Here is a 20,562-nt window from a genome sequence, read left to right as displayed (position 1 = left end):
AATGAACCGCTTAATCAAAGAGCAGACGGTGAAATTGGGACAGGAGAATAATTTGCTTGGCCTCAGTCTCTCCCTTTGGCTCTCTTGCGCATACGAACTAGGCCAAGAGCAAAGGAAGAACCGAGCCCTTTGAAATCTTACGTGGACGACCCCATGGAATACAGAAAGGGATGGCCGCACAGGCTGGGGATGAAATTATAACCTCTTACATGGCAGCATTAAGCAAACAACTCAACAAAGTTGAGGAACATGTGGTCGGGACTCGGAGTAGATGTTTGGATGGACCTGTACATAATATCCAACCTGGAGATTATGTCTATATGAGGTCTTTTGCAGAAAGAACCACGGTGGGAAGGATCTTTCCAGGTGCTCCTTACCTCACGGCAAGTACAGCAAGGAAAGCTTACCTTGTCACGACGCTGATTGTAAGCCTAATAGGAAGACTGGGGGCATGAGAGAGTAATACCTTTTTGCAGCTACGTGACAAAATTGCTAGCACCATAAATTGGTCTGACTGCTGGATTTGCTCACACTTGCCCACAAACGCAAGACATGGCCACCCCGTGGTCGCTATCATTTTCCCCAATTTTTCAGAGATAGCTAATGCCTTTGACAATATATCCCTCTCCGAGCATGCAGAGATACCAAAAAGGAATCTCGAATGGCAGAGAGATTTAAGCCTACTCTGGAACGAGACGGAAGGAGTACCTTGTGTCCAGAGGTGCTACCTAGAAAACACCACCCAGAACACGGGAGGGAATAGCACAGACAGACATTGTGGAATTTTGTTGGGGCCTACTCCAATTGCACTAGTTACATCAAGTATGGAGGTGCAAATATGTGGGATAGCAAGCAGACTCGGAAAAACGCCAGCAGTATCCCCAAAGGCTGGCCGACTCCTGTAGGTCAGGGATGGTATTGGATCTGTGGGAAGTGGGGATATAAGGGATTGCCTTTAGGGTGGAAGGGCCAATGTGCTGTAGGGACCATAGTTCCTAACGTTACGATTGCACAGGACGTAACCAGTTTACGCACGCTTGGCCTATTACGCACCTATATGAAACCTGTAACCCATCCAATCAAGAGAAAAATGAACCCTTTAATAACGAGGCCAACCAGGTTTCATAGCTTTGCGAGGTGGTTTCTTCCATGGTTAGGAGTTAGTGAATGAGAAAAGGCCTTAGTTAACATTTCAGCTACAATGGAAATGATCAGTAATGCTACAGCTGATGCGCTCACGGCTCTACAGAAAGAAATTTCTTCCTTAAGACAAGTAACACTTCAAAACAGGCTAGGGCTGGATTTGCTTTTTACTAAAGAAGGAGGATTGTATACGGTTCTCGGTGAACATTGCTGTACCTATGTTAACCAAGAGGATTAAATAGGATTTATCTCAAATTTGGGAAAAACCCAAACTCTTGCATGAAGCGGCCCAAGATAACACATCTTGGGGATTTAGTGACTTAATAGGAACACTAACACCTTGGTTACCAAACTTGGCACGGTTAAACCAATTGTTTATTGCGACTATTAGAGTTGCGACTATTCTGTCTATGGCCCTGTGTGTGATACTTCGGTGTGCTTGGTGGCATTTTCAGAGCACAGGGGATTCCTACAGCGAAAGGAAAAAGAACCAACTTCGACGAAAACTAGAATCTAACAAATATTTTGAGAAGATGCTACATAAAGAAACAGTCTATTAAAAATAAGCTATAGTAAAAGAATTTACTAACTATATAGAAAAGGGGGGACTGAAAAGGGGCTTTAGAGTGTAACTACAAAAGTTTACCTATTGTACAAAAGGATTGCAATCTCTCAGCAAAGGACAGTTCCTGATCAGAACAGCAACTTGTCTTGAAAACCAGCTGAAACCGACCCTGCAGTTTGGACAAGAGTCAAGGAGCAACTGAGTCTGCGCAAGAACAAGGGGTTGCCAGCGGTGACGAAGAAGAGTCATCAGCCTTCATCCCCACGACCCCCCGCGACCCCCACCAGGAGGCACCGCGCAAGCGCAGTTGGGAGGGGTTTATGGAAACGACCTCTGGGGGCGAATTTTAATACAAAGCGGGGACAGGCAATGCATATGCGTAGGCGTATTGGGAAACCTTATGTACGTGTAACACTTTGTCGTATAAATCCGGGACAAGCCACCACGTGGGCGCACACGACTTTGGCGGGATGATCCCCCCGTGCTGCCCAGCGCTGAATAAACATACCTACTTTACAGCCTTACGGGCTGGGGAGTCTGTTTCTGCACATCCGCTGTAGCTCACTTTGGCTTTACCTATTAATTGCAGCTCCGTTTGGGACCTGCAGGATGGCAGGGGCTTCATTCCGGGAGCTTCCAGTCACCTGCAGGAGCTCTGCAGATGCAGCTTTGCTTCTGGCACCCTCCGTAGCACAGAATTGCCATGGCCACCCCAGGAACGCCAGGCAGGCCGAGCTTACAGCTGTGCCTCGCCTCCTGCTCCGAAAGCTTCCGTTGCTTCACACCGGCGTCGAGCAGGACTGGGGTCCCTCTGGCGGGTGTGCCTCTGTCTCTTCCCCTCTGTTCCTTGGAGGGGTGATGTCCGCCATGGGGAACGACTGCTGTGAGGAAGGGCTTCACCAGCAGGCTTGGCTTTTGGGAATGCCCAAAGGCGACGGACGTGGCTAGTGCTCATCCCTGAATGTTGATGTGCTGACAATCTAGAGTGAAGGCTGGAGTGTTTCTGGTGGCACCCAGGCTTAGCCAGGTGTTTTCTATTAGACACAGAACTTAAAAGGGACTTAAAAGTGTATCGTGCGACCACAAGAGAGCTTGGTGGTGGGTGGGAAGTGGAATGGACTGTGTCCTTCTATGGAGGCCATGGCAGCGGTCTCCCTGTAGGTGCTGGCTTTAAGTTGGACAAGCACGCGTCATCCTCTCTGCACCCTTGACGTACTTGCCTCCTCCTTCCTTTTGCCCTCCCTCCATACCTGTCTGACTCCTAGGCTGGTGGGTTGTATTATTTTCCTTATGGATGAGCCTGCACACCATCAGTAGTGGAACTGTGCGGTGGCACGGAAAGGTAGCTCTGGATGGTAGCTCTTTTCTTCAGCACAGGAAGGACCTGGAGGTGCTGGAGAGGGTCCAGAGGAGGCCACAAAAGTGATGAGAGGGCTGGAAGACCTCTGCTATGAGGAAAGGCTGAAAGAGCTGGAGTTGTTCATCCTGGAGAACAGCGTGGAACTGGCTGCCAGGTCCTTAGGCCCACACGGGCACTTCGTGATTGCTGGGTGTCCCTTTTACAGGTTTCACTGCTTTGACAGAGAAATTCCTCCAGCGGAGCAGCACAGAGAGAGGCACTGATGAGCTGGCGCAAACCCTCAATTACTACATGTGTGACATTTTGAAGGGTAAGGGCCGTGCTGTCGGACTCTCTGGCATTGGGCCGTGAGGCTGCTCGTGGAGGGTGGAGGCCGACATGCTGGGCAGCCTGGTCCTGCCTCCGAGGAAGGGCTGGGGCTTTCTGTGGCCCAGAGGAACAGCCAGAGCAGCCAGGGTCTCCTGGCGAGTCAGGACCAGCGCAGGTCCTTTCTGCTCCCCGCTTTCTCAGCAGCCACCTCTGTGCCTCTGGCGTGAACACCCGGCTCCGTGATGCATTAGGGCCCCCAGCAGGCTGAGGGCATCCGGCAAGTGCCAGTGCGCAAGCGACCCGAGGATGCTGGCGCTGATGTGTGTGTGTGTTTGTGTGTGACCCTCACGAGCCCCTCAGCACAGGGGACATCGTGACCCTTCCGAGCTGACCGTGAGCACATCGTGGCCACCCCTTCAGCAGCACTTGTAGAGCAAAGCAAGGGAGTCCTCAAAGGTGAGGAAGGGTCTGGAGCATCTCTGCTACGAGGAAAGGCTCAGAGAGCTGGGACCGCTTAGCCTAGAGGAGAGAAGGCTCAGGGGGATCTTAGGAATGTGTCTAAAGGCTGAAGGAAGGGTGCAAGGAGGACAGAGCCAGGCTCTTTCCAGTGGTGCGCAGTGTCAGCAGCAGAGGCCACACCGTGGGCACGCTCTGCAACACAGGAGGGTCCCTCCGTACGTCAGAAAGCACTTTTTGACTGTGGGGGTGACTGAGCACTGGCCCAGGTTGCCCAGGGAGATTGTGGAGTCGCCCTCCTCAGAGCTATTCAAAAGCCATCTAGCCACCGTCCTGGGCAGCTGGCACCGCGCAGCCCTGCTTGAGCAGCGTGGTTGGACCAGACAGACCCCAGAGGTCCCTTCCAGCCTCCACCTTTCCGAGACTTGGTGGCATCTCGAGGCCCTGCCTCCCTGCCTGCTGTGTGGGTGCCAGGGCTGGGGCCACTGTGAGCCTGGGAGACGGGCCGGAGTGGTGCTTTCCTGAGCTGTGCCCCACGGTGCACCCTCGCCCAGGTGCTCCTCTCCAGGCAGAGGGGCTTGCTCTGTGGCTTCTGGAAGAAGGTGGCCGCACGACTCTTCCTTTTCCTCCCTCTGTCCACAGAGATGCTGAGTTTTGGAGGAGACATCTTGAAGTTTGCCGGTACGTACTCGGGACGATGATGCCCACGCGTACTGATCTGCAGCATTTAACTGATGTGGCGGCCGTTTGCTCTGCTCTCCTTCTCAAGAGGCTCTGTGCAGCACCTTGAGCCAGCTTTCTGGCCACGCACACCCCCCCCGCTGCAGCGCCCTTTCCCCAGGCTTCCCTTTGCCCCGGGCCTGCCTGCGGTTTGGCTTTGCAAGGGCTGTGGCTCCCCTCCCTCTGCCCCCGCCTGCAGGGCCCTGGGGGCAAGGAAGCACTGAGAGGAGGAGACCCCCTAGAAAGCGCAGCCCAAGGCGCGTGTTGGGGTGGCAGCGAGGGGCAGGGAGGCCCTGGTGATGCAGAGCTGGGGCTGCCAGGCCGCGAGGGGAGGAGGAGTCCCTGGCGTGCCGCAGCTGCAGAGGAGCGCTCGGGGCAGGGGCTGGCACCGCCGCTGGCTGGCTGCTGCTGTGGCTGGCCCGGGAGAGGAGAGGTGGCCCGGCGCCCAGGGCGTGGTCCTCCAGGACGCTGCCCTCCCACGAGCCCATCTTCCTCCGCACGTTGTGCGGTTTCTGCCGTCCCTGCCACTGAGCGTAGGTCGGGGAGAGTCAGGTCTCGGCAGAGCCTTTGCCTTCCCCTCGCTTTCCCCAGGGGATGCTGTGCTGGTGCTGTGGAGAACATCGCTCCAGGAGCTGGCTAAGACCATCAGCCTGGTGCTGCAATGTAGCCAGCAGATCCAGAAGAAGTACGGGAGTCGCGACACGCCCGTGGGTCTGAAGATCCAGCTGAAGATAGGTACGGGTGCTGTGCCAGGCGCAGATGCGTGGCACTCTGCCGTGCCACAGGGTGCTTCGCACCGGCAGGGAACGCGGGGATCCCTGCTGGGGCTAGCGCCAAAGGAAAGCATCTCCTGCCAGCGTTCAAGGGGCCAGCTGTAGTCGGAGCAGGGATGGGAGACCAGGACTGCTGGGTTTGCGTGCCTTTGCAGGTGCAGAGGAAGCTTAAAGGCAGAGCGGGGCTCAGATCAAGTATTGGGGTCTTTGAATGGCTGCTTCAGCGCAGATGTCTGGGGGAGGCAGTTAGCCTTTCCTTTTTCCAGCTGGGGCAGCTTTGCATCCTTTCCCCTGCTGGATTCTCCCCTGCCTTTGACAAAGAGCAAAAGGGCCCCGCTTTGCTTACAGCTGTGAGAAGGGCTTTTGCAGGCCGCTGTGTTGTCTCCAGCAGACAGCTCCGACCTGCCTGCATGTAAACAGAGCAGGCGGTGCTCAAGCCCGCTGGTTTGCTGGGCGTCTGGGACGGGCAGCTGGGTGAGACGCCTGGCACTCTCGCGTCTCAGCGACACGTTGTCAACGTCGACTTTGTCCGTTTCTAGACCCCCGTTTCAGGGACCTGTGTCGGTACCCCCCGAGTAGGAAGCCCTCCCCCTCCACAACGCCCGTCTCCCCGCTTGGGCTTCAGATGAGCTTCTGAACAGCTGAGATGCTGGGGACTGTAGAGCTCCAAACGTTCCCTGTGTCAGTTGTGCTTCTCCCTCTCTCTCTCTCACCAGGCATCTCCGCAGGGCCCATGAGCCTCCTGATTGCCGGAGACGGGAGGCGGCAGTACTTCTGTATCTATGGCCAGGCCCTGGCTGAAGTTCGTGAGGCCGAGGAGCTTGCGAATGCAGGTGAAGTTGTCCTCTCAGCCACCGCCTGGGAGCTCTGTGTGCAGCGCCGGCTCAGGACCCAGCGTCTTGAAGGCAAAAGAGCTGTGAAGGTAGGTGGATGGGACGGCCTCTAGAGCCGTTCTGAGGAGCCGGACCTGGCCACCAAGGAGGGAGGTGTCAGAAGGCTGAGGAGCTGAATGTGGCTCACAGCTGTAGCTGTGAAAGTGGGCAGGCGGCTGAAGCTCTTGTCCTTCCCTCTCGGGGGTAACTGTGGGCCGGGCTTGCTTGGTGTGAGGGGTCGGGAGGCACTGGATGGGTTTTGGGCCCACCAGCAGTGTCCTCTGTGGGTCACGGAGCTGTTGTTGACAGCTGGGGATGCTTGGAGGATGCCTGCCCAGCTCCGGTGCTTCTGAGGAAGCGCTGCAGTCCCATCGCGCCGGGTGGGCTTGTTCTCCCCTTTCCTGGGCAGTGACGGTGGAGGGCAGGCTCTGTCCCCTGGGACTGCCGGGGAGGCCAGTGGCAGTGCTTTCATTCTGTGTGTCTTCAGGTTACAGGCATGGATCAGATGTCTCAGTCAGAATGCCAAGACGCTTTACGCAAGCTTGTACACCGCCAAATGAGTCGCCCCTCGGAAGAGGAAAGTGAGTGCAACCTTCCCCTTGTTCTGCGATTGCCGAGGAAGGGGGGGCCTGGCCGCTTCGGGGGCCAGAGAGGAAGCACCGCCACCCTCTTCCCCCTTTCGGGCAGCACTCGTGCTTTTGGTCCTCCTGTGCGTGAGCTGGGGCATCGCTGCTGCCGCCGCCTCCTTCCAGGGGACAGCTCCGCCCGGAGCGTCTGGAGGTGGCAACACGAGCAAACGCACAAGACTCTTTCTGCCCCATTTCCAGTGCCGGCCCCTGCTTTCCAACACCTCGTAGTCCCATCCTCCCAGCGATCACCTGCGTTTTCTCTCCTCAGGTGCCCCGAGTCCTGCTCTTCTCTTGCCCACTGATCCTGATGCGGAGGAGGTGATTATGAAGTACATCCCAGAAGCTGCTCTCAGGAAGGTACGGCCAGGCCACCGCTGCGGGGGGGCTGCTGCATTTTTGGAGGGCAGAAGAAGGGGTGCGTGGCAGAGATGGAGTTCTCACGAGAACAGACCAACAAAAGAAAACGCACCCTGAGACGACACGGCAGGGAATCGGAGCCGAGGGGCACCGGTGCCGCACCGTTGCGCGCGTTGTCCTCGGAGAGAGACGGGTGGCGGTCTTGCGTCGCTCCGTCTTTTCCATGGGTGTGGTTCTGGATGTGCTGCGGACGTGGCGGTGGGCTAAAAGGGAGATTCTCCTGAAGCGCCTAGAGCATCCCTGAGGGTCTTCCCTCATGTCCATGCCTGTCCCAAGATGGGGTGTCACTGGAGCGCCTTTCTCTCCTTTGTCATTTGTGTTATGGTTCGGTATCTGCCTGCCGCAGGCTGGGCAGCCTGCCCGCCATTTGCACCGGGAGGAGGATTATCCCTTCCTCCGGTAGTACCTGCTCTTGCCAGTACGCCTGCTCTTCCTCTTCCTCGGTATCTGGTGTGGGCAGCAAGCCCTCGGGAGAGCAGGATGGCGAAGCTGTCGTGCTCTTGTCTTACAGCTTGATGACAGAGTGCCGCTGGACCTCTTCTCTGAGCTACGGCCAGTCACCAGCCTCTTCGTCCACCTGCAGCTGGCTGCAGATATCAACGCAGTGGATCTGTGCACCATCCTCCACAACGTCAGCAGGATGACGCTAGAAATCCTCAGTCCTCACAAGGCTGAAGTGAACAAAGTCCTCCTGTTTGATAAAGTGAGCGTGGGGGAGCGATCGCCTCCCCGCGCCCCGAGAGGGTGGGCAGCGAGCAAGAGGGAGCGACTCCCTCTTGGGCATTGTAGCAAGGCGTGCTGCATCTGTCCTTGGCAGGGCTGCACGTTCCTCTGTCTGTTTGGACTCCCTGGAGTAAAGCTGCCCTGTGAGAGCCTTCACGCCTTGCAGAGCGCTCTTCAGATCTTCGCCTTGTGCTCCACGATGCGCGTGGAGATACAGTGAGTCAGCGTGTGGCGGGGCGGGGGTGTGCACGCTGCCTGGGACAGTGCAAGGGGCCTTTACCAGAAAGAGATGTGCCTTCTAGCTTGCCCTGCCTTGTCCCTGGCAGGCAGGAGGCAGTGCCCTGAGAGGTGGCAGGGCCCAGCCACCTGAGGTCAAGTTTCTGTCGCCGCAGGTGGTGACATCGTGGGCGCCACCTTCCCTCCCTCTTTGCTCACGAGAGGGCTGCGGCCTGCTGCAGGTCGCAGCTCAGGGAACGTGGCCTCGGGGGAAGTGTCCAAAACTTCCTGCGTGCGCTCTACCCCTGTCCCTTGTCCCTTGCAACACGGGTATGTTGCGCCCCCGAGCTCTCCATGGCCCCAAGACCCGTGCCGGCAGGGCAGGACAGCAGGCGGCCCAGGCTAGCGCCGAGGGGAGGTGCGGGAAGGGATGAAGCTGGGTGGGCAGGACCGCGCCTGGGGCGCTGCTGAAGCCGCCCTGTTTCCCGGTGTGCCAGGGCGGTGTCTGTTGCGGTGACCAGCGGGACGGTGTTCTGCGGAGTCACTGGCCACCCTCGGAGGCATGAATACACAGGTACGAGGCGTGTGTCAGAGGCGCGGGAGGCTGGCGTGGGCCTGCTTAAGCACAGCAGTCTGGAAGAGGAAGGCGCGCTGGGAGAGGGCTTGCCCAGCAGCCGGCCAGGAAGGGCCTAGGCAGCGCCGGTCCTGGCGCGGGGCGGGAGAAGGGGCTCCGTGGCCGGTTGTTCCCCTGGGTTCTGCTGACCCCGTTGCGGGGTTGGCCTGTGCCGGAGGCGAGGCAGCCCTTGGCCTGGAAGGGCACCGCAGGGCTGGTGGCACAGGTCCAGCAACACGTGCTCTCCCTCTCTCTGTCTCCAGCCATTGGCCAGAAGGTGAATTTGGCAGCCCGGATGATGGTGCACTACCCTGGGCTGGTGTCCTGTGATGCAGTGACCTACGCCGCCTCTCGGCTGCCCCCTTGCTGCTTCAAGGAGCTGCCGGAGAGAGAGATGAAAGGCGTTAGCCATGCTGGCACTCTCTATCAATACGTGGGGATCACCAAGGAGAGGTGAGGGTCCTCTGAGAGGGCTGCCTGAGGGGACGGTGGCACCAAAGGCGCAGCCTTGGCCTGCAAAGAGGAGTCCTGCAGAGAGAGACCAAGCTGCTCTCCCCTCCCTCTGGCTGAGACGGTCGGAAGCCCTGGCGTGGGAGGCTTTTTGCCTCTCTCCCCTGCTGTCTCCTGCTGCTGAGAGGGCGGGAGCGAAGCCACAGGGATGGAGAAGGTTCGTCTGTCTCGGTAGACGCAACCTGGCCTCGCAGGCTCTGTACAAATGGCTTTTGACTGTGCTTGCTCCACCACGTGCCCAAGGAGGCTTTTGTCCCGGCTGCTTCTGAGCGGGAAGTTTTAGGCCAGTCCATGTTGTCCATGTCCGTGTCCATGGCCTGTGCCTCACCTCCGGCACAGGCCAACCAGTCCAGTTTCCCATGGGGACACGGGGACTTAACGGGCCACTCTTCCTCCTGTCTTCCTGCTGAAGTCTCCGGCTCTTCCTCTGAGCCAGGATTTGACCACCTCTTTGGATGACGGTTTGAACGTTAACATTGCCATCTCTTGGAAGCTACAGGAAGACTTGAGCCAAAGGTGCCGGGTGCTTGGCATCCCCACCCATTCAGGGACACAAGTCCTTCTTTCCAAGACACTTGTTTTTGTTGGCCAATGAGGTAGAGCTGTCTGCTAGCCAACAACACGGCCTGGCTTCTTTCGCGTGTCTCCGGTTTCTCTGGGTTTGGCCTCTGGTGATGGGCTCTCGATACGTTCTCCCGTCCCGCCATGGCCGTTGGGCTTCGGTATGCTTGAAGCTGTCCTAGCGTGCAGCCTGAACTTTGGCTGGGGGAGCGTGCAGAGAATAACACGCTGCTCGAAAGAAAAGCAGGTACCCGAGGAGCACGCCCTGCCCCTCCAGGCCAGGCTGCTTGACTAATTGACTGCCAGCTAATTGACTTGTGTTTTCTTTTGCCCTGCTTCTAGCATGTTTGGCATGGGTCTTACCAAGGAGAGGTCAGAGTACGTCCCCTTGCTGGGTAGGTAGAGAACGCCTTGCTCTTCTGAACCCCGGGTTCTTCCCCTTGGTAACTTTTAGTGCCACGCTGGGAAGGGAGAAGCTTTTGCCAGGGATGGTGTTGCCTGCAGCGGCCCTAACGCTGGTGGGCTGAGATACAGACAGCTTCGTAGGTAAAGCAAAAGCTGCGCATGCGCACAAGGCAGACTCAGGCGTTCGTTCCCTGCTTCCCGTCGGCAGGCAGGTGTCCAGCCATTCCAGGAAAGCATCACGCGTAACGGTGCCTCGGGAAGACAAACGCCGTAACTCCGAACGTCCCCCCTTCCTCCTTCTTTCCCGCAGCTTTTCTTGCTGAGCACAGCGTCCTATGGTGTGGAATAGGCCTTTGGGCAGTCGGGGTCAGCGGTCGCGGCTGTGCCCCCTCCCAGCTTCTTGCGCACCCCCAGCCTGCGCGCTGGCGGGGCGGCGTGAGAAACGGAAAAGACCTTGACGCTGCGCAAGCGCTCTTCTGCAATAACTAAAACATCGTTGTGTTAGCCCCACCGATGTTTGGTCAGCCGTCCAAAACAAAGCACCACACGAGCTATTACCAAAGAAAATTAACGCTAGCGCCGAAGGGAGGTGCGGGAAGGGATGAAGCTGAGTGGGCATGACAGGGACTAACCCATGAGGTATAGGACCCAACGATGGGGGAACACACCAACTCACGGAGAACGGGAGACCTACCTATGGGCCACAACTGGAGAAGGAAACCAACCCACGGGAGATGGGGACCCACCCATGGGTGCCCACGGAGGCTGGGACCCACTCCCGGGGGGGCTGGGAACCCCACCACGGGCACACACGAGAGAGGGGGACCCACCCACGGGCACCCATGGGGGCAGGGACCCACCCACAGGGGCTGGGAACACACTCATGGGTGCCCACGGGGGCTGGGAGCCACCCATGGGGTGCAGGGACCCAACCATGGGGGCGGTGACCCACACACGGGAGACGGGGACCCACCCATGGGCACCCATCGGGGCAGGGACCCACCCACGGGGGATGGGAACCCAACTACCTGCACCCACGGGGGGCGGGGACCCACCCGCGGGGGCTGGGAACCCAGCCATGGGCGCTTAAGGGGGGCGGGGACCCACTCCCGGGGGGCAGGGACATACCGACGGGCACCCACGGCGGGCATGGACTCACCCACGGGTGACGGGGACCCACCCATGGGTGCCCACGGGGTATGGGACCCACTGCCGGGGGCCAGTGACGCACCCATGAGCACCCATGAGGGCAGCGAACCACCCACGGGGAATGGGAACACAAGCACGGGCACCCACGTGGGGTGGGGACCCAGCCATAGGGCTAGGGAACCCACCCAGGGGTGGCCACGGGGCCTGGGAACCACCCACTTGGGCTAGGGACCCACCCACGGGCACCCACGGGGGCAGGGACACACCCGCAGGGGCTGGGAACACACCCATGGGTGCCCACGTGGGCTGAGACCCACCCATGTGGGGCAGTGACCTGACAATGGGGGCGGGGACCCACCCGCGAGATACGGGGACCCACCCGCGAGATACAGGGACCCACCCACGGGAGACGGGGACGCACCCATGGGTGCGCACGCGGGCTGGGACCCTCTCCCGGGGGCCAGGCACCCAGCCACGGGCACCCACGGGGGGCAGGGACAAAACCACAGGGGCTGGGAACCCACCCATGGGTGCCCACGGGGGCTGGGACCCACTCCCGGGGGGCAGGGACCCAACCATGGGGGCCGGGATCCAGCCACGGGAGACGGGGACCCACCCATGGGTGCCCACGGGGGCTGGGACCCACTGCCGGGGGCCAGTGACGCACCCATGAGCACCCATGAGGGCAGGGACCCACCCACGGGGGATGGGAACCCAAATACAGGCACCCACGGGGAGTGGGGACCCACCCGCGCGGGCTGGGAACTCGGCCATGGGCGCTTAAGGGGGACGGGGACCCACTCCCGGGGGGCAGGGACATACCGACGGGCACCCACGGCGGGCATGGACTCACCCACGGGTGACGGGGACCCACCCATGGGTGCCCACGGGGTATGGGACCCACTGCCGGGGGCCAGTGACGCACCCATGAGGGCAGGGACCCACCCACGGGGGATGGGAACCCAAATACAGGCACCCACGGGGAGTGGGGACCCACCCGCGCGGGCTGGGAACTCGGCCATGGGCGCTTAAGGGGGACGGGGACCCACTCCCGGGGGGCAGGGACATACCGACGGGCACCCACGGCGGGCATGGACTCACCCACGGGTGACGGGGACCCACCCATGGGTGCCCACGGGGTATGGGACCCACTGCCGGGGGCCAGTGACGCACCCATGAGCACCCATGAGGGCAGCGAACCACCCACGGGGAATGGGAACACAAGCACGGGCACCCACGTGGGGTGGGGACCCAGCCATAGGGCTAGGGAACCCACCCAGGGGTGGCCACCGGGCCTGGGAACCACCCACTTGGGCTAGGGACCCACCCACGGGCACCCACGGGGGCAGGGACACACCCGCAGGGGCTGGGAACACACCCATGGGTGCCCACGTGGGCTGAGACCCACCCATGTGGGGCAGTGAGCTGACAATGGGGGCGGGGACCCACCCGCGAGATACGGGGACCCACCCACGGGAGACGGGGACCCACCCATGGATGCCCACGGGAGCTGGGACCCACTCCCGGGGGGCAGGGACACACCCATGGGCACCCATGAGGGCAGGGAACCACCCACGGGGGATGGGAACCCAAGCACGGGCACCCACGGGGGGCGGGGACCCAGCCACAGGGGATGGGAACCCACCCATGGGAGCCCACAGGGGATGGAACCCACCCACGGGGGGCAGGGACCCAACCACAGGGGATGGGAACCCACCCATGGGTGCCCACGGGGGGCAGGGACCCAACCACAGGGGCTGGGAACCCACCCATGGGTGCCCACGGGGCCTGGGACCCACCCAGGGGAGCTGGGACTCACCCACGGGGGATGGGAACCCAACCACGGGCACACACGGGGGAGGGAGACCCACCCACGGGCACCCATGGGGGCAGGGACCCACCCCCGGGGGGCGGGGACCCACCCGCGGAGACTGGGAACCCACCCCTGGGCGCCAACTGGGAACGGGGACGCACCCACGAGATACGGGGACCCACCCACGGGAGACGGGGACGCACCCATGGGTGCCCACGGGGGCTGGGACCCACTCCCGGGGGGCAGGGACCCACCCATGGGCACCCATGAGGGAAGGGAACAACCTACGGGGGATGGGAACCCAAGCACGGGCACCCACGTGGGGCGGGGACCCAGCCACAGGGGTAGGGAGCCCACCCATGGGTGCCCACGTGGGCTGGGACGCACTCCCGGGGGGCTGGGAACCCCACCACGGGCACACACGGGAGAGGGGGACCCACCCACGGGCACCCATGGGGGCAGGGACCCACCCACAGGGGCTGGGAACACACTCATGGGTGCCCACGGGGGCCGGGAGCCACCCATGGGGTGCAGGGACCCAACCATGGGGGCGGTGACCCACACACGGGAGACGGGGACCCACCCATGGGCACCCATCGGGGCAGGGACCCACCCACGGGGGATGGGAACCCAACTACCTGCACCCACGGGGGGCGGGGACCCACCCGCGGGGGCTGGGAACCCAGCCATGGGCGCTTAAGGGGGACGGGGACCCACTCCCGGGGGGCAGGGACATACCGACGGGCACCCACGGCGGGCATGGACTCACCCACTGGTGACGGGGACCCACCCAAGGATGCCCACGGGGTATGGGACCCACTGCCGGGGGGCAGGGACACACCCATGGGTACCCATGAGGGCAGGGAACCACCCACGGGGGATGGGAACACAAGCACGGGCACCCACGGGGGGCGGAGACCCAGCCATAGGGCTAGGGAACCCACCCAGGGGTGGCCACGGGGCCTGGGAACCACCCACGTGGGGCAGGGACCCACCAACGGGCACCCACGGGGGGCAGGGACACACCCGCAGGGGCTGGGAACACACCCATGGGTGCCCACGTGGGCTGAGACCCACCCATGTGGGGCAGTGACCTGACAATGGGGGCGGGGACCCACCCGCGAGATACGGGGACCCACCCGCGAGATACAGGGACCCACCCACGGGAGACGGGGACGCACCCATGGGTGCGCACGCGGGCTGGGACCCTCTCCCGGGGGCCAGGCACCCAGCCACGGGCACCCACGGGGGGCAGGGACAAAACCACAGGGGCTGGGAACCCACCCATGGGTGCCCACGGGGGCTGGGACCCACTCCCGGGGGGCAGGGACCCAACCATGGGGGCCGGGATCCAGCCACGGGAGACGGGGACCCACCCATGGGTGCCCACGGGGGCTGGGACCCACTGCCGGGGGCCAGTGACGCACCCATGAGCACCCATGAGGGCAGGGACCCACCCACGGGGGATGGGAACCCAAATACAGGCACCCACGGGGAGTGGGGACCCACCCGCGCGGGCTGGGAACTCGGCCATGGGCGCTTAAGGGGGACGGGGACCCACTCCCGGGGGGCAGGGACATACCGACGGGCACCCACGGCGGGCATGGACTCACCCACGGGTGACGGGGACCCACCCATGGGTGCCCACGGGGTATGGGACCCACTGCCGGGGGCCAGTGACGCACCCATGAGGGCAGGGACCCACCCACGGGGGATGGGAACCCAAATACAGGCACCCACGGGGAGTGGGGACCCACCCGCGCGGGCTGGGAACTCGGCCATGGGCGCTTAAGGGGGACGGGGACCCACTCCCGGGGGGCAGGGACATACCGACGGGCACCCACGGCGGGCATGGACTCACCCACGGGTGACGGGGACCCACCCATGGGTGCCCACGGGGTATGGGACCCACTGCCGGGGGCCAGTGACGCACCCATGAGCACCCATGAGGGCAGCGAACCACCCACGGGGAATGGGAACACAAGCACGGGCACCCACGTGGGGTGGGGACCCAGCCATAGGGCTAGGGAACCCACCCAGGGGTGGCCACCGGGCCTGGGAACCACCCACTTGGGCTAGGGACCCACCCACGGGCACCCACGGGGGCAGGGACACACCCGCAGGGGCTGGGAACACACCCATGGGTGCCCACGTGGGCTGAGACCCACCCATGTGGGGCAGTGAGCTGACAATGGGGGCGGGGACCCACCCGCGAGATACGGGGACCCACCCACGGGAGACGGGGACCCACCCATGGATGCCCACGGGAGCTGGGACCCACTCCCGGGGGGCAGGGACACACCCATGGGCACCCATGAGGGCAGGGAACCACCCACGGGGGATGGGAACCCAAGCACGGGCACCCACGGGGGGCGGGGACCCAGCCACAGGGGATGGGAACCCACCCATGGGAGCCCACAGGGGATGGAACCCACCCACGGGGGGCAGGGACCCAACCACAGGGGATGGGAACCCACCCATGGGTGCCCACGGGGGGCAGGGACCCAACCACAGGGGCTGGGAACCCACCCATGGGTGCCCACGGGGCCTGGGACCCACCCAGGGGAGCTGGGACTCACCCACGGGGGATGGGAACCCAACCACGGGCACACACGGGGGAGGGAGACCCACCCACGGGCACCCATGGGGGCAGGGACCCACCCCCGGGGGGCGGGGACCCACCCGCGGAGACTGGGAACCCACCCCTGGGCGCCAACTGGGAACGGGGACGCACCCACGAGATACGGGGACCCACCCACGGGAGACGGGGACGCACCCATGGGTGCCCACGGGGGCTGGGACCCACTCCCGGGGGGCAGGGACCCACCCATGGGCACCCATGAGGGAAGGGAACAACCTACGGGGGATGGGAACCCAAGCACGGGCACCCACGTGGGGCGGGGACCCAGCCACAGGGGTAGGGAGCCCACCCATGGGTGCCCACGTGGGCTGGGACGCACTCCCGGGGGGCTGGGAACCCCACCACGGGCACACACGGGAGAGGGGGACCCACCCACGGGCACCCATGGGGGCAGGGACCCACCCACAGGGGCTGGGAACACACTCATGGGTGCCCACGGGGGCCGGGAGCCACCCATGGGGTGCAGGGACCCAACCATGGGGGCGGTGACCCACACACGGGAGACGGGGACCCACCCATGGGCACCCATCGGGGCAGGGACCCACCCACGGGGGATGGGAACCCAACTACCTGCACCCACGGGGGGCGGGGACCCACCCGCGGGGGCTGGGAACCCAGCCATGGGCGCTTAAGGGGGACGGGGACCCACTCCCGGGGGGCAGGGACATACCGACGGGCACCCACGGCGGGCATGGACTCACCCACTGGTGACGGGGACCCACCCAAGGATGCCCACGGGGTATGGGACCCACTGCCGGGGGGCAGGGACACACCCATGGGTACCCATGAGGGCAGGGAACCACCCACGGGGGATGGGAACACAAGCACGGGCACCCACGGGGGGCGGAGACCCAGCCATAGGGCTAGGGAACCCACCCAGGGGTGGCCACGGGGCCTGGGAACCACCCACGTGGGGCAGGGACCCACCAACGGGCACCCACGGGGGGCAGGGACACACCCGCAGGGGCTGGGAACACACCCATGGGTGCCCACGTGGGCTGAGACCCACCCATGTGGGGCAGTGACCTGACAATGGGGGCGGGGACCCACCCGCGAGATACGGGGACCCACCCGCGAGATACAGGGACCCACCCACGGGAGACGGGGACGCACCCATGGGTGCGCACGCGGGCTGGGACCCTCTCCCGGGGGCCAGGCACCCAGCCACGGGCACCCACGGGGGGCAGGGACAAAACCACAGGGGCTGGGAACCCACCCATGGGTGCCCACGGGGGCTGGGACCCACTCCCGGGGGGCAGGGACCCAACCATGGGGGCCGGGATCCAGCCACGGGAGACGGGGACCCACCCATGGGTGCCCACGGGGGCTGGGACCCACTGCCGGGGGCCAGTGACGCACCCATGAGCACCCATGAGGGCAGGGACCCACCCACGGGGGATGGGAACCCAAATACAGGCACCCACGGGGAGTGGGGACCCACCCGCACGGGCTGGGAACTCGGCCATGGGCGCTTAAGGGGGACGGGAACCCACTCCCGGGGGGCAGGGACATACCGACGGGCACCCACGGCGGGCATGGACTCACCCACGGGTGACGGGGACCCACCCATGGGTGCCCACGGGGTATGGGACCCACTGCCGGGGGCCAGTGACGCACCCATGAGCACCCATGAGGGCAGCGAACCACCCACGGGGAATGGGAACACAAGCACGGGCACCCACGTGGGGTGGGGACCCAGCCATAGGGCTAGGGAACCCACCCAGGGGTGGCCACGGGGCCTGGGAACCACCCACTTGGGCTAGGGACCCACCCACGGGCACCCACGGGGGCAGGGACACACCCGCAGGGGCTGGGAACACACCCATGGGTGCCCACGTGGGCTGAGACCCACCCATGTGGGGCAGTGACCTGACAATGGGGGCGGGGACCCACCCGCGAGATACGGGGACCCACCCACGGGAGACGGGGACCCACCCATGGATGCCCACGGGAGCTGGGACCCACTCCCGGGGGGCAGGGACACACCCATGGGCACCCATGAGGGCAGGGAACCATCCACGGGGGATGGGAACCCAAGCACGGGCACCCACGGGGGGCGGGGACCCAGCCACAGGGGATGGGAACCCACCCATGGGAGCCCACAGGGGATGGAACCCACCCACGGGGGGCAGGGACCCAACCACAGGGGATGGGAACCCACCCATGGGTGCCCACGGGGGGCAGGGACCCAACCACAGGGGCTGGGAACCCACCCATGGGTGCCCACGGGGCCTGGGACCCACCCAGGGGAGCTGGGACTCACCCACGGGGGATGGGAACCCAACCACGGGCACACACGGGGGAGGGAGACCCACCCACGGGCACCCATGGGGGCAGGGACCCACCCCCGGGGGGCGGGGACCCACCCGCGGAGACTGGGAACCCACCCCTGGGCGCCAACTGGGAACGGGGACGCACCCACGAGATACGGGGACCCACCCACGGGAGACGGGGACGCACCCATGGGTGCCCACGGGGGCTGGGACCCACTCCCGGGGGGCAGGGACCCACCCATGGGCACCCATGAGGGAAGGGAACAACCTACGGGGGATGGGAACCCAAGCACGGGCACCCACGTGGGGCGGGGACCCAGCCACAGGGGTAGGGAGCCCACCCATGGGTGCCCACGTGGGCTGGGACGCACTCCCGGGGGGCTGGGAACCCCACCACGGGCACACACGGGAGAGGGGGACCCACCCACGGGCACCCATGGGGGCAGGGACCCACCCACAGGGGCTGGGAACACACTCATGGGTGCCCACGGGGGCCGGGAGCCACCCATGGGGTGCAGGGACCCAACCATGGGGGCGGTGACCCACACACGGGAGACGGGGACCCACCCATGGGTACCCATCGGGGCAGGGACCCACCCACGGGGGATGGGAACCCAACTACCTGCACCCACGGGGGGGCGGGGACCCACCCGCGGGGGCTGGGAACCCAGCCATGGGCGCTTAAGGGGGACGGGGACCCACTCCCGGGGGGCAGGGACATACCGACGGGCACCCACGGCGGGCATGGACTCACCCACGGGTGACGGGGACCCACCCAAGGATGCCCACGGGGTATGGGACCCACTCCCGGGGGGCAGGGACATACCCATGGGTACCCATGAGGGCAGGGAACCACCCACGGGGGATGGGAACACAAGCACGGGCACCCACGGGGGGCGGAGACCCAGCCATAGGGCTAGGGAACCCACCCAGGGGTGGCCACGGGGCCTGGGAACCACCCACGTGGGGCAGGGACCTACCAACGGGCACCCACGGGGGGCAGGGACACACCCGCAGGGGCTGGGAACACACCCATGGGTGCCCACGTGGGCTGAGACCCACCCATGTGGGGCAGTGACCTGACAATGGGGGCGGGGACCCACCCGCGAGATACGGGGACCCACCCGCGAGATACAGGGACCCACCCACGGGAGACGGGGACGCACCCATGGGTGCGCACGCGGGCTGGGACCCTCTCCCGGGGGCCAGGCACCCAGCCACGGGCACCCACGGGGGGCAGGGACAAAACCACAGGGGCTGGGAACCCACCCATGGGTGCCCACGGGGGCTGGGACCCACTCCCGGGGGGCAGGGACCCAACCATGGGGGCCGGGATCCAGCCACGGGAGACGGGGACCCACCCATGGGTGCCCACGGGGGCTGGGACCCACTGCCGGGGGCCAGTGACGCACCCATGAGCACCCATGAGGGCAGGGACCCACCCACGGGGGATGGGAACCCAAATACAGGCACCCACGGGGAGTGGGGACCCACCCGCGCGGGCTGGGAACTCGGCCATGGGCGCTTAAGGGGGACGGGAACCCACTCCCGGGGGGCAGGGACATACCGACGGGCACCCACGGCGGGCATGGACTCACCCACGGGTGACGGGGACCCACCCATGGGTGCCCACGGGGTATGGGACCCACTGCCGGGGGCCAGTGACGCACCCATGAGCACCCATGAGGGCAGCGAACCACCCACGGGGAATGGGAACACAAGCACGGGCACCCACGTGGGGTGGGGACCCAGCCATAGGGCTAGGGAACCCACCCAGGGGTGGCCACGGGGCCTGGGAACCACCCACTTGGGCTAGGGACCCACCCACGGGCACCCACGGGGGCAGGGACACACCCGCAGGGGCTGGGAACACACCCATGGGTGCCCACGTGGGCTGAGTCCCACCCATGTGGGGCAGTGACCTGACAATGGGGGCGGGGACCCACCCGCGAGATACGGGGACCCACCCACGGGAGACGGGGACCCACCCATGGATGCCCACGGGAGCTGGGACCCACTGCCGGGGGGCAGGGACACACCCATGGGCACCCATGAGGGCAGGGAACCACCCACGGGGGATGGGAACCCAAGCACGGGCACCCACGGGGGGCGGGGACCCAGCCACAGGGGATGGGAACCCACCCATGGGAGCCCACAGGGGATGGAACCCACCCACGGGGGGCAGGGACCCAACCACAGGGGATGGGAACCCACCCATGGGTGCCCACGGGGGGCAGGGACCCAACCACAGGGGCTGGGAACCCACCCATGGGTGCCCACGGGGCCTGGGACCCACCCAGGGGAGCTGGGACTCACCCACGGGGGATGGGAACCCAACCACGGGCACACACGGGGGAGGGAGACCCACCCACGGGCACCCATGGGGGCAGGGACCCACCCCCGGGGGGCGGGGA

General features: G+C 64.4%; 1 protein-coding gene across 1 annotated transcript; it reads left to right on the top strand.

Annotated features, from left to right (window-relative positions):
• The first annotated feature begins 3,147 nt into the window (after positions 1-3,147).
• LOC309600883 (adenylate cyclase type 10-like) lies at positions 3,148-10,360 on the top strand. Its single transcript, XM_082333510.1, has 11 exons — positions 3,148-3,378; positions 4,476-4,514; positions 5,145-5,288; positions 6,043-6,248; positions 6,686-6,779; positions 7,096-7,184; positions 7,756-7,947; positions 8,062-8,183; positions 8,681-8,757; positions 9,060-9,249; positions 10,210-10,360. Exons 1-11 carry the CDS (start codon positions 3,360-3,362, stop codon positions 10,268-10,270), a joined length of 1,233 nt encoding a protein of 410 aa, XP_082189636.1. The 5' UTR covers positions 3,148-3,359; the 3' UTR covers positions 10,271-10,360.
• Positions 10,361-20,562: the final 10,202 nt, after the last annotated feature.

Source organism: Platalea leucorodia (assembly GCF_965183815.1).
Source record: "Platalea leucorodia genome assembly, chromosome: 26".
NCBI classification, from domain to species: Eukaryota; Metazoa; Chordata; class Aves; order Pelecaniformes; family Threskiornithidae; genus Platalea; species Platalea leucorodia.
Note: the sequence above shows the minus strand (reverse complement) of the source record. Positions and strands in the feature narration are given on the sequence as shown.